Source organism: Pteropus vampyrus, unplaced genomic scaffold (assembly GCF_000151845.1).
Source record: "Pteropus vampyrus isolate Shadow unplaced genomic scaffold, Pvam_2.0 Scaffold39, whole genome shotgun sequence".
Lineage (NCBI taxonomy): Eukaryota > Metazoa > Chordata > Mammalia > Chiroptera > Pteropodidae > Pteropus > Pteropus vampyrus.
In genome coordinates, this window is record NW_011888820.1 from 7,096,239 (window position 1) to 7,115,567 (window position 19,329).

The 19,329-nt window shown below is 31.8% G+C and overlaps 1 protein-coding gene across 12 annotated transcripts in view; it reads left to right on the forward strand.

Moving 5' to 3' along the window:
- Positions 1-19,329, forward strand: part of CSNK1G3 (casein kinase 1 gamma 3) — a 91,734-nt gene that overhangs the window by 60,975 nt on the left and 11,430 nt on the right. For 6 of the 12 annotated variants that reach the window (XM_011358303.2, XM_023529594.1, XM_011358309.2 and 3 more), the window contains exons 7-12: positions 803-888; positions 1,006-1,090; positions 2,915-3,063; positions 4,298-4,393; positions 8,115-8,210; positions 19,186-19,292. In XM_011358303.2, the coding sequence (XP_011356605.1) occupies positions 803-888; positions 1,006-1,090; positions 2,915-3,063; positions 4,298-4,393; positions 8,115-8,210; positions 19,186-19,292 (619 nt within the window). The remainder of the gene's footprint in view (positions 1-802; positions 889-1,005; positions 1,091-2,914; positions 3,064-4,297; positions 4,394-8,114; positions 8,211-19,185; positions 19,293-19,329) is intronic. The other 6 variants (XM_011358308.2, XM_011358310.2, XM_011358312.2 and 3 more) reach the window with 3 other exon arrangements.

Genomic DNA, 19,329 nt, shown 5'->3' on the forward strand with positions numbered 1-19,329 from the left:
GACAGTATATTATTCATTTGTATATCTTGCACATGAACATCCTTTTATTAAAGTATTTTTTCCTTTTGTGAGCATTTTTAATTATTTAAAAATATTAAAAAATCTTAAGCATTTAACTTCAGTGACAAAAAGTTGAAAAAAATTTACTCAGCAAATATTTCAAATATCTCCCTGTGTTTTAGTCTGTGATTGTTATTTAATTATGTGCTATGTAACATTTTGTTACTAAAACCACAATAGCAACTTGAAAATGATAGTTCTAGCAGTATATTTTGGAAGGGGTTAATAATTTTGGGATGTATCAAACATGAGTGGTTTTTTTTTTACTTGTGTTTAAAATTAATTAAGATTATGTGGCATAGAAGTTTTGTGCGTTTAAGTTTAGCAAATACAAGGTTAAATCAAGATAAACATTTTAAATGCTTAACATTTCAGGTTAACTTAGGGTTAACATTTTAGGGAAAAACTAGTCTTTTTCTGAACCTTTAATGCGTTACATTCTGAATCTTGACTATAGAATTCTTTTTACCTTGCCTTATATTTCTTTGAATAGATATCTAAGGAGAGATATAAATCCCCAATAGCATCTAAAAAAAATAATGGCATATTTTAAAGATGTATGATAATTTTAATGTAAAAGCATTATTTAAACATAATTTTGTCACTGATAAGCACTAGATCTGTATTTTATGTTTATATACTGAACTTTTGGGAATTAATTGATACATAACAAAAGAATTAGTTCTCCATTCCTGCATGACTAGGAGAAGAAAGTGAAATTTATGTTTCTCTTATATTTCAGAACAAAGTAGAAGAGATGACTTAGAAGCTTTAGGTCATATGTTCATGTATTTTCTGAGAGGCAGTCTTCCTTGGCAAGGTTTAAAGGTAATTGTTTTTGTATTTCCTTATTGAACTTCATAAATTAATATATTAAGAGCTTCTTTTATAAGTATTTAATTTTAAAATTACCACCTTCTCAAGATTTTTTTCTTTCTGTTTTAGGCTGACACATTAAAAGAGAGGTATCAGAAGATTGGAGATACAAAACGAGCCACACCAATAGAAGTGTTATGTGAAAATTTTCCAGGTAATGAATAATGCCACATTAATACATATGGTTATATAGAAAACCAGAACCGTTAATACTCAGTGGTTAAGTCTATAAATACTATATGTTTTTAAAAAAATGAGCTCAAAGTATGATTTAAAAGATGTCAGCATTTGGTGCATAGACCACAGAGGCAAGTTGTTTACTTGCTTTGTAAGATGGTGTTAATAGAAGAAAATCCCATCTTTTAATAGTGTTGACCAATGCCAGATAAAGTAATATTTTCTTCAATAACATACTTTTAATAAGTTAATATATTTGCTAAGAATTACCAACTATAAAGTTTTGGTGTGCAGTCTTGTTCATTTGAGTCTCAGTGTCAAACTCAAAGGAGTTTAGTCTAGTTTTCAAAGTATATAAAATCTTTACTACCCTTACTATTTTAGGCTAATTTTATATTGGAGGGCTTTATGAAAACAGTTTTGCTTTTGTGGAGATTTTTGGCAACTGAAAGTAAGCCAACATAAATTTACTTAAGATTCCTAAGAATGTATTGCTAATGTGTTAAAATAACATGCTGTGATTTGTGAAATAACATTAAAAAGAGAACCAATCTTGAAGATAGAAGACTGAATTCATATCTCACTTTGATAGTCACAGGTTCTCCTGTACGATGCTGGCATTATTTTGTAATATCAGCAGTATAATCTCTGATAGCTCGTTCTCAAGTTTGCTATATTATTATATTATTCATTGACAACAAGCTTTAATTATATATTTTTCTTAATTTAGAACTAGAAGATTAAAAGATTATATTGATTGATAGTACTAGCCATTTTAGGTCTAGGCATATTGGCTGCTTGTTACAAATTTCTGCAGGAAAAATGAAGGTGGCAAAGTAAATTAACCAGATGTTTAGCTAGAAAGTAGAACAGTGAGTCACCATTTGAGGAAGGTCACTGGGTGCCACTTTTCATTGCCCATTGGGCTGTGCGTAATCCTGTTCTTACTGTCTACCATGAATGAATTGGATCAGAAAAGCAGCTAAGTTGTAATCTACCATCTTTTATTACAGTAATTTATTTTGTGTGTCCTCATGGTAAAACACTGTTTTTCTCATTGCTCACTATTTTGCCTGTTGATTTTTATGGCTTTTTCCTTCTGGAAAGTGTGACCTTTTAAAAGATATATGTATATATCTAATACATTTGGGAAGTATAATGGCATGTGAGATTTATATATTACCAAACGATTGTTAATTATATGACCAGAAATTGAAAGAATAATCAAACTGTGCTCCTGTATTATATTTCTGAGATCTGTTTTAACTTTTTTTGCTAGGTTAATTGGTTAGAATACTGCTCATAGCCAAAGTTAGGAATTTGAATCCTCTATTGGTCAGTTAGTGTATGTCACTGATTCCAAAGGAATCTAGCAAGTTTGTATAAATGCTTTCATATATAAATCAATTCTCACCAATATTTTTAATAATTTTTAAAATTTATGAGCTAAGTATGATGTTTCGTTATTAAATAATCATGCATTAAGTTAATTCAACCTCTAATACTTGCCAAGGTGTTTATTAAAATATTTGTAAAATAAAACTTTTAGCCTTTCTTAATGAAGTATAGCAAAAATAGTTTGTTAAATTAAACCTGTCATTTCTCTTTTATCTCTATTTTCTTTCCTCTCTTCTTTTCCTTTCATTTATTTCTTTGTAATTAGACTTAAAAATTTTTTAATTGCAATAGAATTTTCTTACATTTCTGTTTTTATATTACTGTGCTTTTAGACATTTAAATAATTTTTTATTAATGAGTATCTAGGAAAGTATAATCAGAATAATTTTTATTTCCTTTCTAGAAGAAATGGCAACATATCTTCGTTATGTAAGAAGGCTAGATTTTTTTGAAAAACCAGACTATGACTACCTAAGAAAGCTTTTTACTGATTTATTTGATCGAAAAGGATATATGTTTGATTATGAATATGACTGGATTGGTAAACAGTTGGTGAGTACTCTATATTATATAATAAAATATTATTTATAGTGCTTCTTTTATTTATAGGTCCTTCAACTGAAAAAGAGTTGAGAATAAATAATTTTTTAAAGGTTTATTTTATTACCTTTTTATTGATATTTCAGGTAACACAATACTAATATTATTCTTTGAATTTTGTAAAAACCCTGCATTTGGACTCTGCTCTTTAGAGTGATAAGTTATTTTGAACTTTTCATTCCTGATTTAATTCTTATTGTCAAATACACTGTTTTGGTGTAATTGTCTAGTGATTACTTTAAAAGATCAGCTAATTTGTTATTTACTTCAGCCATCTTTTAAAACATTTGTAATTTTAAAATGCAAGTTTTAATTATTCTAGCAGTTTTAAGTTACTGTTGGAATAGATTGATACTTATAAATGGAGCATGTTTAGGTTTTTAAAACTGTACCTAAGTTTTTATAACTTAAAATTGTCTTTAGTATAACTGTAAGATTGGTGCTCATCACTTAAAGGGACACATCATTAAATTCTTTCTTTGAAAAGACGCCTTTTAAAAGATCGAATATTCATTCTCAGCCTTTTTTTTTTTTAGCAAGTGAGAATGTCTTACAAAATTCTCTTTAATTATAGCTCACTGTTAGTGAATTTTTATTCATATTTGGGAACCATTTCAGGTATTTTTGAACAATTACTTAAGCATTTAATCTATATTTTTCTTAAATCCAAGGTGATTTGAATATATATGGTATCTGTGATGCAAATCTGAATAAATTTCCATTAAAGTATTTATATTTTGAATTGTATTTGAAAATTAAAAATTTTTATAAACCTTTTCTAAGTCAGATATGGACAATAAACAATTTTATTAGCTTATTTTAAAAGTATTTTCTTAAAATAATTTATCCTGTTTGTACATTAGCTTTGGAAAAGAGAGACATAAACAATTGCAGTTTCAATTTTGATATGAAAAAGTATCCTAAAAGTAATGACAGCATTAGAAAGTCTTTTGTTGATATAAATATAAATACTTGACAAAACATTTAAATATTTTTAAAACAGTTAGTAGCTGTATTCTCTTTGCTTCAACTTATCTTTAACATGTTTTGAGAATGATGTCTTTTCTTAAGGCCTTACATTATTCCAGTGTCTTTTAATATTCCCTTGATTCTTTTAAGCAGCTAAGTGATTTTAAATGACTTCTGAACTAGAAATATATTGATGCTAATCGTTATTGTATTGTAGCCGACTCCAGTGGGGGCAGTTCAGCAAGATCCTGCTCTGTCATCAAACAGGGAAGCACATCAACACAGAGATAAGATGCAACAATCCAAAAACCAGGTTTGCTGCCCTTTTAGATATGAAATGTTTTAATTTTCTTCTGTATTACCTTCTGACAGTTTATAAATATGTTTGGTGTTTTACCATACTCAGATGACAGCTTTATGTGTGTGTGTGTGTATGCATGTATATGTGTGTATACATACACATATATATACATATTGAGGGATTGAAATACATAATTTTTCTTCAGTAGATAAAACATGATATATACACACTAAGAATTGAAAAATACATATTTTCCCTAATATTCACTATTAGTTTAATTATAAATTCATAATTTAGTGGGATAAATTAGTATAAGTTTTAAGCAATATTTGACATTCTTTTAGAAGTATTTGAATACACTGTTTTAATGAATTGTAATAGCAGCCTTTCTAACTATAGTATAGTTTAGTTCAATAAATTATTTGCTGAGTTTCTGGTATTTGAAAGCTATTCTTTTACATGTTGCAGAAACACAGAAGAGAAATAATATAACCTATAAGAAATGATTTGTAATGAGTGGCTAAGAGCTCACTTTGTCTCTGGAATCATTCATACCTGGATATGGCTTGACCCTGGGCAAATTACTCAGTCTCTCAAAGCCTCAGTTCTCTCATCTATAAAATAGAAGTAGTGTATGTTCATTCCTAGCATATGATAAGCCTTCAGAATATCTCAACTCTAGTGACTGGTGTTACTGTTATGATTATGACAATAAATTCACAAATCACTATATTACATAGTTGAATAAGCCCTATTGCATGAAGCATATCAATAAAGTCCCATGGATGGTCATTGGAATATGAATATGTGGGAACTATAAATATTTTATGCAGAAGGTGGTTTTTGAGGTGAGCCTGAAGAGTAAATGGAGGTTTTAAAGGCAGATGAAAGAATAAAGACATTTGGGGGAGAGTGAACAGTATAAAATATGCAGCAGAAGTTTAAAAATATAGAAATTGTTTGAGGTACTAGTAAGCAGTTCAGTTTTCTGGGAGGAGAGAGTAGGTTCAAGACAAGATATAGAAGATTAAGATTGAAGAGTTGTATTTCTTGAGTAAGGTACTTGAAGGCTGTTGAAATTTTTGAGCAGTGTTTTCACTTTTTTTTTTGTAAGCCATTATTGAAGCCATATTGAAGCCATCTTTGACAAAAAATATTTACTATCACCCTTAGTTAAATAATATTTAGAATTTGGGGTTATAACCCTTTTCAGAGAAGGATAGTGCTTTATCCTTTTTTACTTTTACATCTTTCATCTCATCAGAGTTCAAATGAGGGTTGAACAAGAGATGGAAATCAAAGGAGTGAACACAACTTATTAAAAAATCATTGCAAAATAAAATGCTACCTTTAGGGAATATTTAACAGTATTATGCTTCAAAGTATAGTCAATTTAAGAAGATTAGTTTTAGAATTTTGCCTTAGGAAAGTTGGAACAGTAAAGGGTCTTATATATGAATTACTTCAATTATAAATTGCAACTAGTTGATAGCTTGAGTACTCTGATAAGATACTGTATATAGAAAGAAATGGCTCAGAAGTCAAGACTCAGAGTTTGTGTTTTATAAATCAGAGTGAATTTCGGAAGAAGATCAGTAAATTCATGTTCTCCAAAGATCTCCACTTGACCTCTTAGGTATTATAATAGGTGAAACTCTTCTTTTATTGTTTGAATTAAATTATAATTTAAATATTTTAGAGTTTAACTTTCTACATATTTCAGATGTGTCTTACTGTCTAGAATGTGAGCTCACTGAGGGTGGGAACCATATTTTATTTGTGTAATCCTTGTTGCACTAAATGTAGGGAGTCATTTTTTTTCCAGGAAATCCTTTAGGATAGCTTGAATTTGTCGAATATGTCAAATTTGAAACTTGGATATGGTTGAATTTGAAACCTGTATATGCATACTGTCATATCATGATTGAAATGTAATATATCTAGAAAAATTTCTTAAATATCTATGAAACAGTAAACAGTTTTAAGTCATATGAGAAATCCACAGTTTGCAATCCCAAAAGAAGATAAATTAATTCTTTGAATGACTAAAACCTTTGTTATATCCCAGGTAAACAATTTGTAACCTAGAGTTAGTAGTGGAAGTTCAGTAGATCCTGATATTATATAGAAAGTTCTGGTTGTATGTAAATGTTTATTCTGAAGAGAGGTTGCATAGCTTTTACTATCATAGCTTTTACTGTCTTCTTAAAGAGGTCCATGACCCACAAATTTTGCTTGTTGTCCTAGGCAACATTTAGGCATCTGTCTCAAGTTTAGCATCATTTTCATTCTTTCATCTTGTTTAGATTTGATCTCATCTAATTTATTTCCATTTAAGCTACAAATCTGCTAAATTCGGGTGATGAATTTGGAGGTTTTAATGAAAAGATATAAAACCATTATAATTGTTTTGATGACATAGTTCATGCCACAGAGTATTTAATTTTGCATTGTACAATTTAATTTAGGAAGATTAGTGTTGGAACTTTTATTCGTTGTGTCTACTTGAATTTAATATCTCTTCATCCAAAGAGTTAGTCTGGCCACTGATCTGCTTAGGCTCCCTATAACCCAATGTGCTAGGCACTTCATGGCAAGATTTTCTTGACCTTGGTTGAAAAAGAAAGAAAGAAAAGAGTACTGAAGGCTTTAGAACATAGTAATTGTGGTAAGAAGCTAAATAATGTTATTGGAGGAGCAGTAGGCTCTGAGTTTGAATCTCTGCTATACTCCTTCCTACCTCTGTGATTTTAGGGAAGTGTTTAACATCTCTATGTCTTCATTAGTAAAATGAGGATCATAATATCTACCTCAAAATGAGATGACACATATAAAGCAGCTAATGCAGAACTAGACGTGTCATAGAAACTTAAATATTGTATTCCTTCCCCTCCCTTTTATTAGGGCTGTCCACATTTTCCTGAAACATAGAAATTGACCCATAATAAGCAACTACTTCTAATTCTGCTAGCCTGATTATCATTAGTTTCTGGTTATTGCCTTGCAAATTTGCCAAGTCATCTAAAAACATCAAGAATTATCAGCCTATTTCAGGGAAATGGGTTCCTTAATTTGAACCGGATCTAAAGAGATCAGGGAAGCAAAGTAAATCATATATGTAGGATTATTACTTTTAAAAAACTGCCGTATTCTTATAGTATTCTTTCTATATAACACTTCTCACTTTTCAAAGAACTTTTCCATTTTCTCATCCTCACAATCAGAAACAGGGTACTACTAACCAACAGAAAAAAATTTCTAGGATCCTAAGGACAGCTATTTAAAGACTTTTTTATTTAAACCTTGCAAGAAGTTGTTTCTCATCAGAAAACCCTTGGGGGGACCTCTACTGTAAGAAAATATAGTGGATGGCCTTTTAGTTCGTTCATGATTTATTTGGAGTGCTTTCTTGGGCATGTCATGTTTACCTCTCTAGTTCTTTGTTAACTTCATTTATAAAATTAGAGTGGAGTCTATGATATTTAAAGTCCTTTCACTTCTAAAATTCTATGCTTCTAATTTATTTTTATGGTTGATCATTTCATAATTGTAGCAATTTAATTAAAATCTTTCCACATTCAGTCTACAGAAATCATTGTATCTGTGATTCAGAATAGTAAGGGTATTTTAAATTTCCTTTTATACATTTGTTTTCTATATTGTAAGGATGAGATGTTTAACATATTGGGTTTTTCTTCTTCCATGCATGCCACATGCATTAAATAAATGGCAGTCGGCAGACCACAGGGCAGCTTGGGACTCCCAGCAGGCAAATCCCCACCATTTGAGAGCTCACCTTGCAGCAGACAGACATGGTGGCTCGGTACAGGTATTTTCTGATTTTTGCATGAGTGATTATTTCCAAGATTTATACAACTAACCCTTTTTTTGGAGCTCATGGCATGATTTCATATCCTAATGAAAAACTTGTTGCTGAACTCTCCATAATTCTATTCCTTTGTATTTAACCAAAAAGCAAAATTAACATGGTCTAGAGAGACCAGCAAGGATACTAAGATTTAGCTTTTGTTTATTTTTGCAAGTATATGCCATAGTATTTACAAAAGTTATACAACAGGATATAAAAACAAACTGTATTACTAGAAATATTTGTTAAACTTGATTTCCAATAATAACTTCAATCTTTTTTAATGCTTTAAATAATAGAACATTTTTATATCTTTTCCCTTTCATTGATTTTGTGTCCTTCAGACTTACGTCAGTTAAGTAGATATCTAACTTTTTTTATCCTGAGTATTCAGAATGTACTTTCTGATTAATTGGTCAAATAAACATGACCCTAACTTTTATAATGGTATATTTTATTTGTGCTTATAAAAAACATTCAGATGGAAACAATAATTTCAAGGACAAGTATTTTTAAATATTCCCTTCAATTTTCTGGATTTAGTTTAAAGCAGTTCCTTATTTTTCTGTTTTTTTTTTTTTCTTTTTCTATATACTTAAGATAGCTATTATGTTCTGTCTTCTCAGACCTCTTAAATTTTAATCTTTTATGTGTATTTTAGAAATACGGAAAGATTTGAGTCTCTTCTTTTAAGTGCTGGTTTAAAGTAATTGAGATGATAAATGTTATTTCAATCCATTTAAATTTAGAACCTTTTAAAATTTTTTGATTTTTTTTATCCACATATTTCTACTTGAACAATTTTCCGCTATGTTTCACCAGATTTGCATTTTTCTTAATATATATTGAATCTACTGAATCTGTGCTCTAGATTTTATTCTTTCTTGATTTGAGTTTTAAAAATCAGTTCTTGATTAAATTTTATAAGTTCTCATGTTTTTCTCACCATTAAATTTTAGAAGTAGTTTAAATTATATAACCAAATATTTTTATAGAACTTTGTAGTCTATGGAACTTTCAGTCATATGTAATAAAAGTACTTGAATAGTTCTATAAACTCTAGAGTAAGAGACTCAAAGGCAGGGAAGCCTGAATTGTAAAACATTTTATGATCCCTATTCATATCATTAGAAAGTTAACTGACCAAGTTATGTTTAATTTACATAACACAGGCTGGATTGTGTATGTATCTGTATATGTTTACATGTTTCTAAGTGTTATATGTTGCACAGCAAGTGTCTTGCTCAGTGTTCAGGGAAATCTACAACAATTAAGGCACTATTAGAAAGCTTTCCTACTACTTCTGTACTATTATTACCATAAAAACTTAACTTCTCCTTACTGTATGGGATTCCCACCGGTGGCTCATGGGATCTTTTTGGACTATCAAAGGGCAAATGAGTTTGATTGCTGGCTCATCACTCTGGTACTTTGTGTCCTATTTCTTCATATGTTTTTAAAGAGATATTTCAACTCGGCTCATCTCCTATTATCTCTTTAAAACTCTCTGCCTATAGAGACTATATCTGGCTTCATTCTACTAGTCAGTAGGTGATCAATTTTATGTACTAGAATTCTAGTAATACATAGGTAAAACAAAAAATTTTACACCATTTTAATTGACTTTCTGAATATATTTTACATTAATTAACCTGATATGATGGACATTAAACAAGTTTGACTGTCATGAAAAATTTACTAGTAGCGTGAGATCACATCTGAATCTTGCTCCAACCCCAAATAATGGATTAATTTATAATTTATATCCTACCCACTTTCAGAATTTGAAAAGTAATAATATGATACTTGTATAATTTGATTAGTTAAATCATGACTTAAAACTAATAGGAAATAAAAGTGCTTAAAATTTAAGCTAATGTGATTATTATAATATAATAATTAAATACTGTATTTGATTCTGAATTAAAGAAGAAGGGGAAACAATGTATTCTATCATTCTCATTGTCTGATATAGGGAAGAGCTCAAGAGAATAAAAACCTTCTCAGTAGTACAAAAATATGAGATTTTGCCTTGAGGTTCTTTGTGCAGTGGTCATTAAACAGCTTGTTGGAAAAAGTTTCAAGCATTGGCTTTGCAGGAGATATAAAGACTTTCTATGGCAATTTAAAAAATTATCCTCAACATATACTAAAGGCATATCATTAAATAGTTTCTCAGGAAAGACATTTTCATAATAAATAGATAGTTATGTGATAATAAAATGTGATAAAGATTTAGGATATTCAGAAGCAGAATCAGTAATAACCAAAAATGAGCCATTTTGGGCCTATGATATTTATCCATCTATCACTATACTCTTTTTTTTTTTTTAATTGAAGTGTAACTGACAAATATCTGTTAGTTGCAGGTGTACAACGTAATGGTTTAATATTTATAACTGTGAGATAATCACAATAACTCAAGCTGCCATCTGTCATCACACAAAGTTACAGTTTTTTTTCTTGTGATGAGAACCTTTAATATTTACTCACTTGGCAACTTTTAGATATGCTCTACAATATTATTGACATATTCACCATGTTATACATTACATCCTCAAGACTTATTTATTTTATAACTGGAAGTTTGTACTATCACTACACTCTTTTCCATGGAACTGAGAATCACTCTCAATGTGGCACCACTAAGGTGGTTCCAGTTGATGTGCCAGATGAAACCTCTTGTCATTCTGACCTACAGAAATATCCTCAGATATTTGTTATTTCAAATGTGCTTTTAATAGGAACTGAATCGTGGAGTCTCAATATGATCTCTTCGTCTTTCTAGAATTATTATGTATATTATAGATCAGACATATACATTACCAAGTTGATTTTATTGTGCTTAAGAGCACCACCTCTGGAGTCAGATTTGAGTTCGAATTCTGTACCTTAGGTTATTCATCAGTAAAATGGAAATATTAGTAATACTTCTACCTTAGAGTTTTGTTGTGAGAATTGAATTTTTTAAAGTATTTAGCATAGAAATACTTTATTTTAAAATAAAGTATTTTATTTTAAATAAGAAAGAAAAAAATACTTTTTTTAAAAAGTATTTAGCATAGGTTTAGGCAGTGCTAAATAGTATAATAATCTATTGCTTTTGCAAATTAAGAAACTTGACTAGTATTTTTATCCATCTCTGGGAGTGAAGTATAGAGATACAGCCAAAAGAAAGCATTGTCAAATACTATGTCTCTAGTGAAATCATGTTAATGCACTAACCAGGATACAGCTATACATTTGATAAACTTTTCCCACTCAGGAGTCTAAGAATAATATTCACATATCTAAAGACTTTATTTTGAATCTGTCCTTGGCTTGCATGTGTTTTGGAAAAGCTCTTAAGGAAATCAAGTGTGTCTTTCTCTGCTCCCCTTAGAATCATTGGTTGATTTCTCAATTAATAAATATGGTTGAGAAACTTAGACTTACCACTTTCAGTTTCTGGCCATTTATTATTTGGTAAATATATATAAATGTCTACTAAGTGCTAGGCACTGTGCTAGGTTCTTTGAATAAAATGAAGAATAGCAGATATGGTGCCTGTTCCCATAGAACTTACAGTCAGTGGTGAAGGCTAATAAACAAGTGTGATAAGTGGAGAAAGCTTAAGGAGGAGAGAGAGATATTGAGGAGCTGAATAAAATTTGTCAAGCTGGTGTATATTGAGAAAGGAGACTGAGAGGTAGGCAGATGCAAATCATGAAGGACCTTCTTAGGACCTTGTATTAAATTTGGACTTTATTTTGAAGATCTAGCATAGCCATAGGAGAACTAGATAGGGCACTAACTTGATTACATTCGTATTTTCTAAAGATTATTGTTGCTGGAGACTAGATTGAAGGGAGACAAGTGTAAGGCAGGGCACAGCTATCAAAAGTCTATAGCTGAGGAAAATGATGGGTAGCGGAGACGAAGAGAAATAGAAGGAAATGAAAGATAATTAGAAGAGAGCATTTAGTTGCCTATGGAGGCTGAGGGGAAAGAAAGGTGCAGTTATTCCTTTTTGATATGTTTCTACCTGGCAAATCAGGATCTCCAAAATTAGGCTTTAAAATGGGTGCCACTGGCAGCAGACAGTGCTAATCTCTAATTCCACTGTAGCTGTGTCTTTCACTGCAGCACAACTCTGTTGAGCTCAGTGCGAACTGAAAACCTGATCCTGTAATGCTGAGAGGTAATTGCAAGCAGAGGAAAAAAGTCAAATACCAAGGACACTACTGAAAAGCTATTTTACATGGTATGGTATCCCTCCTGATTCTTTGGTAATATCTAATTGTACAGCATTTGCTTCCCATTTAAGGAATAACGTGACCATGAGCACCTGAGGAAAAAGGACAGAATCACAAATGTTGCCAGTGTATTGTGCAGCCAGGAACTGTTGATGAAAATAAAAGATTAACTTAATAAGCAGTCTGATATTTTAGTCAATATGACTTCAGAAACACAAATACAAGTGATGACAACAGAAAAAGAATTAGACAAATGTATCTTGAAATAGTAAGAAAACATATATAAGTTAAAAGTCAAGAGGAGTAATAGATGCCATACTATCAGTTCTTTATTATGATAATCGTTAACATTGGCTTTTCTAAAAGGGTTCAAATGAACAGTTTCAGTTTCCTCTATCAACTCCATGTAAAGGTACTAACAAGGAAAAAATCGAGTGATTTATACAAGCCTATCTTTATAGTTTTCTGGGGTACTGACGAGATCATGCATGTTCAGGGTGGTATGGCCATAGACAGTTTTCTGGGGTACTGAAATCTGTAAAAGAGAGGTTTTGGAAGGAGAGTACAGTTGTACCCTCCTATCTATAGGGATACATTTCTAGATCCCAGGGGATCCCTGAAACCCTGCATGGTACAATGTCTTTCATATATATATACACATCTGTGATAAAGTTTAATTTATAAATTAGGCACAGTAATAAATTAACAACAATAACTAATAACAAAATAGAACAATTATAATATACTGTAATAAAAGTTATGTGAATATGGTCTCACTCTCAAAATATCTTACTGTACTGTACTTACCTTTTCACTTAAAAGAAGCACATTATATTTTCTCTTTGGCATGTCCCAGTTGCCTGCATCACTATTATGCTTTGGGGCTGTTATTAAGTAAAATAAGTGTTACTTGAACACAAGAACTGTGATGTCAAGATGGCTACTAAGTGACTAATTGATAGGTAATGTGTACAGCGTGGATATGCTGGACAAAAGGATGATTCACGCCCTGATTGAGAGGGCAAGAGATTTTATCATGTTACTCAGGATGACGAACAATTTAAAACTTAAAAATTGTTTATTTATGGAATTTTCCATTTGATATTTTTGGACTGCCCTTGACTATAGGTAACTTAAACCGTGGAAAGCAAAATGTGGCAGTAACATCTTGAAAGACTGGAATACTCGAAGAATATAGTGCTCTGCTTAATACTTCTTTAAGTGCAAGTGAGATTGAAAATCTGTTTTGGTTTATCTTTGTTGGAAATCCATGAGAATGTCTTTATGCTTCAGGTCATCAGTTGGAATATCAATTATAGCGCCAGCTATAGTTTTTAGAATATGTAAGAAAGTTGGTTTCATATAATAACATATAAACCCTAGCACAGGTCTAATAAACTTTATGGAAATTACTCTTTTAACTAGATCTCATTTATTTATGTGATTTCTTATAGATGACTTTTAGAAAAAGCTAAGTGCATAAGTAAAATATCTAATGTTTTAATATTTCGAATATAGTTTTTTGGATAGATGGAGATCTGGTTAAATAAGATATTGAGCCTCTGCTGAGCACCTGAGCTCAAACAGAAATTAGGAATATTGACATCATATTTATATGGAATCACAAAATACCCCACATAGCCAAAGCCATCCTGAGGAAAAAGGACAAGGCTGGAGGTTTCATACTCCCTGACTTAATATAGTACTACAAAGTGGCAATAATCAAAACAGCATGGTATTGGCAGAAAAACAGACACAAAGACCAATGGAACAGAATTGAGAGCTCAGAAATAAATCCACATACATATGGTAAAATAATTTTTCACAAAGGAGCCAAAAACATTCAATGAAGAAAAGGAAACCTCTTCAATAAACGGTGTTGGGAAAATTGGAAAGCCACATGTAAAAGAATGAAATCAGACTGCTCTCTGTCACCATACACCAAAATTAACTCAAAATGGATTAAAGACCTGAATGTAAGACCTGAAACAATTGCCTAGACAAAAACATAGGTACTAAACTTAAGGACCTTAGTCTTAGAATTTATGGATTTGACTTCAAAGGCAAGGGAACTAAAAGCAAAAATAAGTGAATGAGACTTTATCAAACTAAAAAGCTTCTGCATAGCAAAGGAAACCATCACAAAACAAAGAGACAACCAATAAAATGGGAGAAGATATTTGCAAATAACACCTTTGATAAGGGGCTAATACCCAAAATGTATGAAGAACTCATGCAACTCAACAACAAAAAACAAACAATCCAATAAAAAAATGTGCAGAAGACCTAAACAGACACTTATTCTCAAGAAGACATAGAAACAGCCAACAGATATATGAAAAGATGCTCAGTGCACTAGCTATTAGAGAAATGTGAATCAGAACCACAATAAGTGTCCTATGATAGATGATTGGCTGGAGAAGCTGTGGTACATATATACAATGGAATATTAGCCATAAGAAGAGACGAAATACTACCATTTGCGACAACACGGATGTTCCTCGAGATAATCATGCTAAGTGAAATAAGCCAGACAGAAAAAGTCGAAAATCACATGATGTCACTTATATGTGGGATATAAACCTAAAAGCAACAAACAGACAGGACAAACAAATAGAGACTCATGGACATGGACAGTAGACTAGTGGTTACCAGATGATGCGGGGGAGGTAGATGGGGTAAAAAGTAGTCAGATACGTGGTAACAGAAATCTAACTATGGATGGTGAACACACAATGCAATATATGATATATGTATGCTTTATTGTTGAGTTGTACACCTGAAACTTACTGGATTTTGTTAAACAATGTCACCATAAAAAAAAAAAGTCTATGAGAATGGCTTCTTAAGGCAGACTGCCTTTAAGTGAACCATCATTTATCTCACATGCATAGCTGCAGGGTATTTCCCCACCCACCCCCACTCCCCCCATCCTCTTTCATCTAATAGTAAAACTGCAGTCTGGTTGCCTGTTTTAAAAAACCTCTTAAAATAAGAATTGCAGTAAGTTTCTTATCAGAGTGGGACTATCAGAAATTTTCTTTAAGAACAAGAATGAAAATTGTTGTAAGACATCTGAATTATTTTTTGAAATGTCAAACTTCAAAGCATCTGTCATTTTTATACAGGCTTTCATTAAGGATGTCAGACTGATAAACACTAGTGTTAGAGACTTATGTTCTAATTTGAGTCTTCATTCCAGAAATGTCACCTAAATGGAATCTTTCTTTAGAATTTAGCTTATAAAAATAATTTGTATATATTTGTTTGATTGATTGATTGATTTAGGCTTCCAGGAATATAATGACATGTTTTTTATAATACTGTGTCATTGTTTCTTTTTTGTTAAATCCCTTTGGAGAAAGCCCCACTAGTTTTCTTAAGTGAAAACAATTTTAATGCCTTGATACAGTCTAAAGTCACCTGTGTTAAATAGGCCACTTTTACAGAACTCTGTTACCACTGAATTCTATTTTGACTCTGGGATATTGGCCTTTACTCACAGGACCAGGGAATCTGGGAAGTCCAGGAAAATTACATTAAAAAATTACATAAAAAATAAATAATAAAAATAAAAAATTACATAAAGGAAAATGTTAATTTTTTCTGGTCTGCTTCTAGTCAACCAGATATAAGATTTGAAACATTTCAATAAAATAAAATATATTAAACTATGACTTTGTGTGAACTGAAGTAAATCATTATATATTTACAGTGCATATGTAGTTGCTATTTCTGGAAATTTAGAATACCTGCGTTTAAAATTTTTTAATTATACTGCTGTAAAGTAGGGGAAGATACATTAGAGGAGCTGCCTATAATTCAGGGTGGAGTTCTTCCAGCTATCTATGGCCATTGAACATGAAGGACGAAAAAAAGTGTTGAATATTATTTTGAGAGAATAATAATGGAAATTGTTCAGTGAACTGTTTTGATTATCTACTGCATGCAAGGTACTCTGATAGTTAAAGGTAGTGGAGAATACAAAGTATAAGATGAGAATCCTGTCTCCTTTCCAATTTAGTGTAGGGGTTCTGATGTTTTAAAAATTAATAAAGAACCAAATTATCCTTGAGAATTAGAACAAAAGTTATTTTTAGATGTTTTCAGAAAGAGGGAAAAATAAAGAGAAATCAACACAAAACTCAATAGAATGACATAAAAGAGGAAGCAGATACCCTAGAAGCAGTTGTCCTCTCCTTATGTTGTCTCTAAAGATGATCAAGGAAGTTGGTTTTGTGTGTTTTCAGCTGTAGGCACAAAAATGCAATGCTCATTTCTAAGTACTTGTTCCACATAGGATATAGGAAACTGAACTTCCATAATTCTTGAATTAATTCAGATACATTATTTGATTTCTAGTTACTTTCGTTAAAGTTGAGGAAGAGGAACCTATTTCTTTACACTTAGAAAATCAGGTCCACAAGGGCAGGGATGTTTTTCTGTCTTATTTGCTCTGGTATCTCAAGTTTGTAGACACAACAGTTCCTGGCATGTCTTAGACTCTCAGTAAGAACTTTCGAATTAATTAAATTTTAAAACTATGGAGCTCTATAAATGGCACTCTTAAGGTCTTTGATTTGTTAACATTCCTCTCCCACCCACCCCCCGCCCCCATAAAGAGATCAGGTAGCAGAGGCATCAAAGGTGATTCTTAGATTTTGAGCCTGGAGGTTTGGGATGATGGTGAGACTTTAATAGAAATTGAAACCATAGGAAGAGCAATAAATTTGAGAGGGAGTATGATAAATTTGGTTTTGTAAATATTGAATTTGAGATGACAAAATTGGTGTAGCTAACTGAATATGTGGTGAATGATTAGGTTCAGGAAGTCCTTTACATAGAGGTGGTAGTTGAAGTCTTGATTGTAGGAGAAACTGATAGTAATAATGATGAGGCCACTATTTATTGAGCTCTTACTATATGGTAGTCACTTTGCTTTATATACTGATTTCAATTCATAGTCATATCAACCTTGTTAAGTAGATACTGTTTCCCATTTCATAGTTGAGAACACTGAGGTTTTAGTAAGATAGGGTATATTTCCCAGGGTCACATAGCTGGTAAGAGGTAGAGCTAGGTTTTGAATCTAGACCCATCTTACTCCAAAATCATTAGCTGATGCCAAGTGATAAATGCACAGGAAAATGAGGTATGAACAAAGGCTGATATATATTTTCTAGGAATCACTAAATATATTTTCTAGGAATCATTTCATTAGTAACCTTCAAGAGAACTCTTAGAGTTCTGATACAGGAGCAGAGTACATATTGAAAGGAGTTAAGGAATAAATGAATGGGAAATTTTATAAAAATGAAAATGGTAAGTTAAGGGTTGTTTTCAAGAAGTTTTGGGGGAAACAAGAAATAGGACAATAAGGTGACTTTATAGGACCAAGAGAATTTGGGAATTTTGTTCTAGTTTTTATCTTGTTTTAGGATTTTATTCATGCATGCATGTATTCATTTATTTTAACAAATGTTTATTGAGTGCCTATTCTGTGCCACGTATAGTAGGGAGATACAGCAGGGAACAACACAAAATTCTTGCTGTCATGGAGCTTAATTTTAATGGAGGTGGGGCATGGGTGTCAAGAAACAAAATTAATCGTAAAAGTATCAACACAGATAAACACTATGCAAAGATTTAAAGACAGTATAACATGAAAGAAAGTATCTGTGTGGAAGCTTTAGATTGTATAATAGTAAAGGCCTGTTTTGGAGATATTTTCTGGGAATCTGACAGATAAGAAGAATGGCCAGTACGCAGTAAGACAATTCCAGGCAGTGAGAATACATAATGCCAAAGCCTTAAAGTGGGAATAAGCTTGACGTATTAGATGGAGGCTAGTGAGTAAAGGGGAAAGTGGTGTGGGATCAGAGAGGTAGGCAGGATTCAGATCTTGTGGGATTTCGTTAATTGGGGTAAAGAGTATTGATCTTTATTCTAAACGAAGTGGGAAGTTAGACACTTGAAGAATTTTAAGCAGGGAATTATACATGATCTAATTTACGTCTTCAAAGGAGCACCCTGATTGTTGTGTAGACAATACATTTATGGGGGGAGAAGTACAAGTAAAAGCAGACTGGTTAATAGGTTTTGCTCTTTTTCACAGAAGAGTTGGTAATAGTGGCTTGGACTGAAGTCTTAGTAATAGAGGTGAGGAGGTCTGATTAGACTTTGAGTGTGTTTCAGGGGAGGAAAGAACAGGACCTGCTGATGGATTAGATATGGGTTCAAGTCACAGTGACTTCTGGATTTGGGGCTTGAACAGCTGGGCGAATGAATGGGCAATATGAGAGGGGGATCTGAGCATGATTACATTGAAATGAAAGATCCATTGAAAGGAAGAATATTGAAGTTTGCAAGGGACATTATTCATGTTGAAGTAAGGTTCCAAAGGAGTGAGCACACAAGAGGGAACTGATTCAGATATGTATAGGAGTTAGTCTAAAAAATCAGAGGGAAAGAGACAGAAGACTGGAATTTCAAGATGAAAAGGAAGTAAGTTGAAAAGCAAATATTATATGAACTTGATCTTAAGTAAAATGCTGGACTTATCACTATGTTCAGTTATGAACAACTACATACTGTTTTGTGTTCCTCATATTAACTTTCTAATTTAAATATTTTAACCGTAATTATGTTTATCATTGTAAAACCTATTACTTTGTGTATGTATAAATTTGTTGTTTTTACAGGTTGTAAGTTCTACAAATGGAGAGTTAAACACAGATGACCCTACTGCAGGACGTTCAAATGCACCCATCACAGCCCCTACGGAAGTAGAAGTGATGGATGAAACCAAGTATGTATTTATTTTGCTGTTTTAATATAACTTTTTG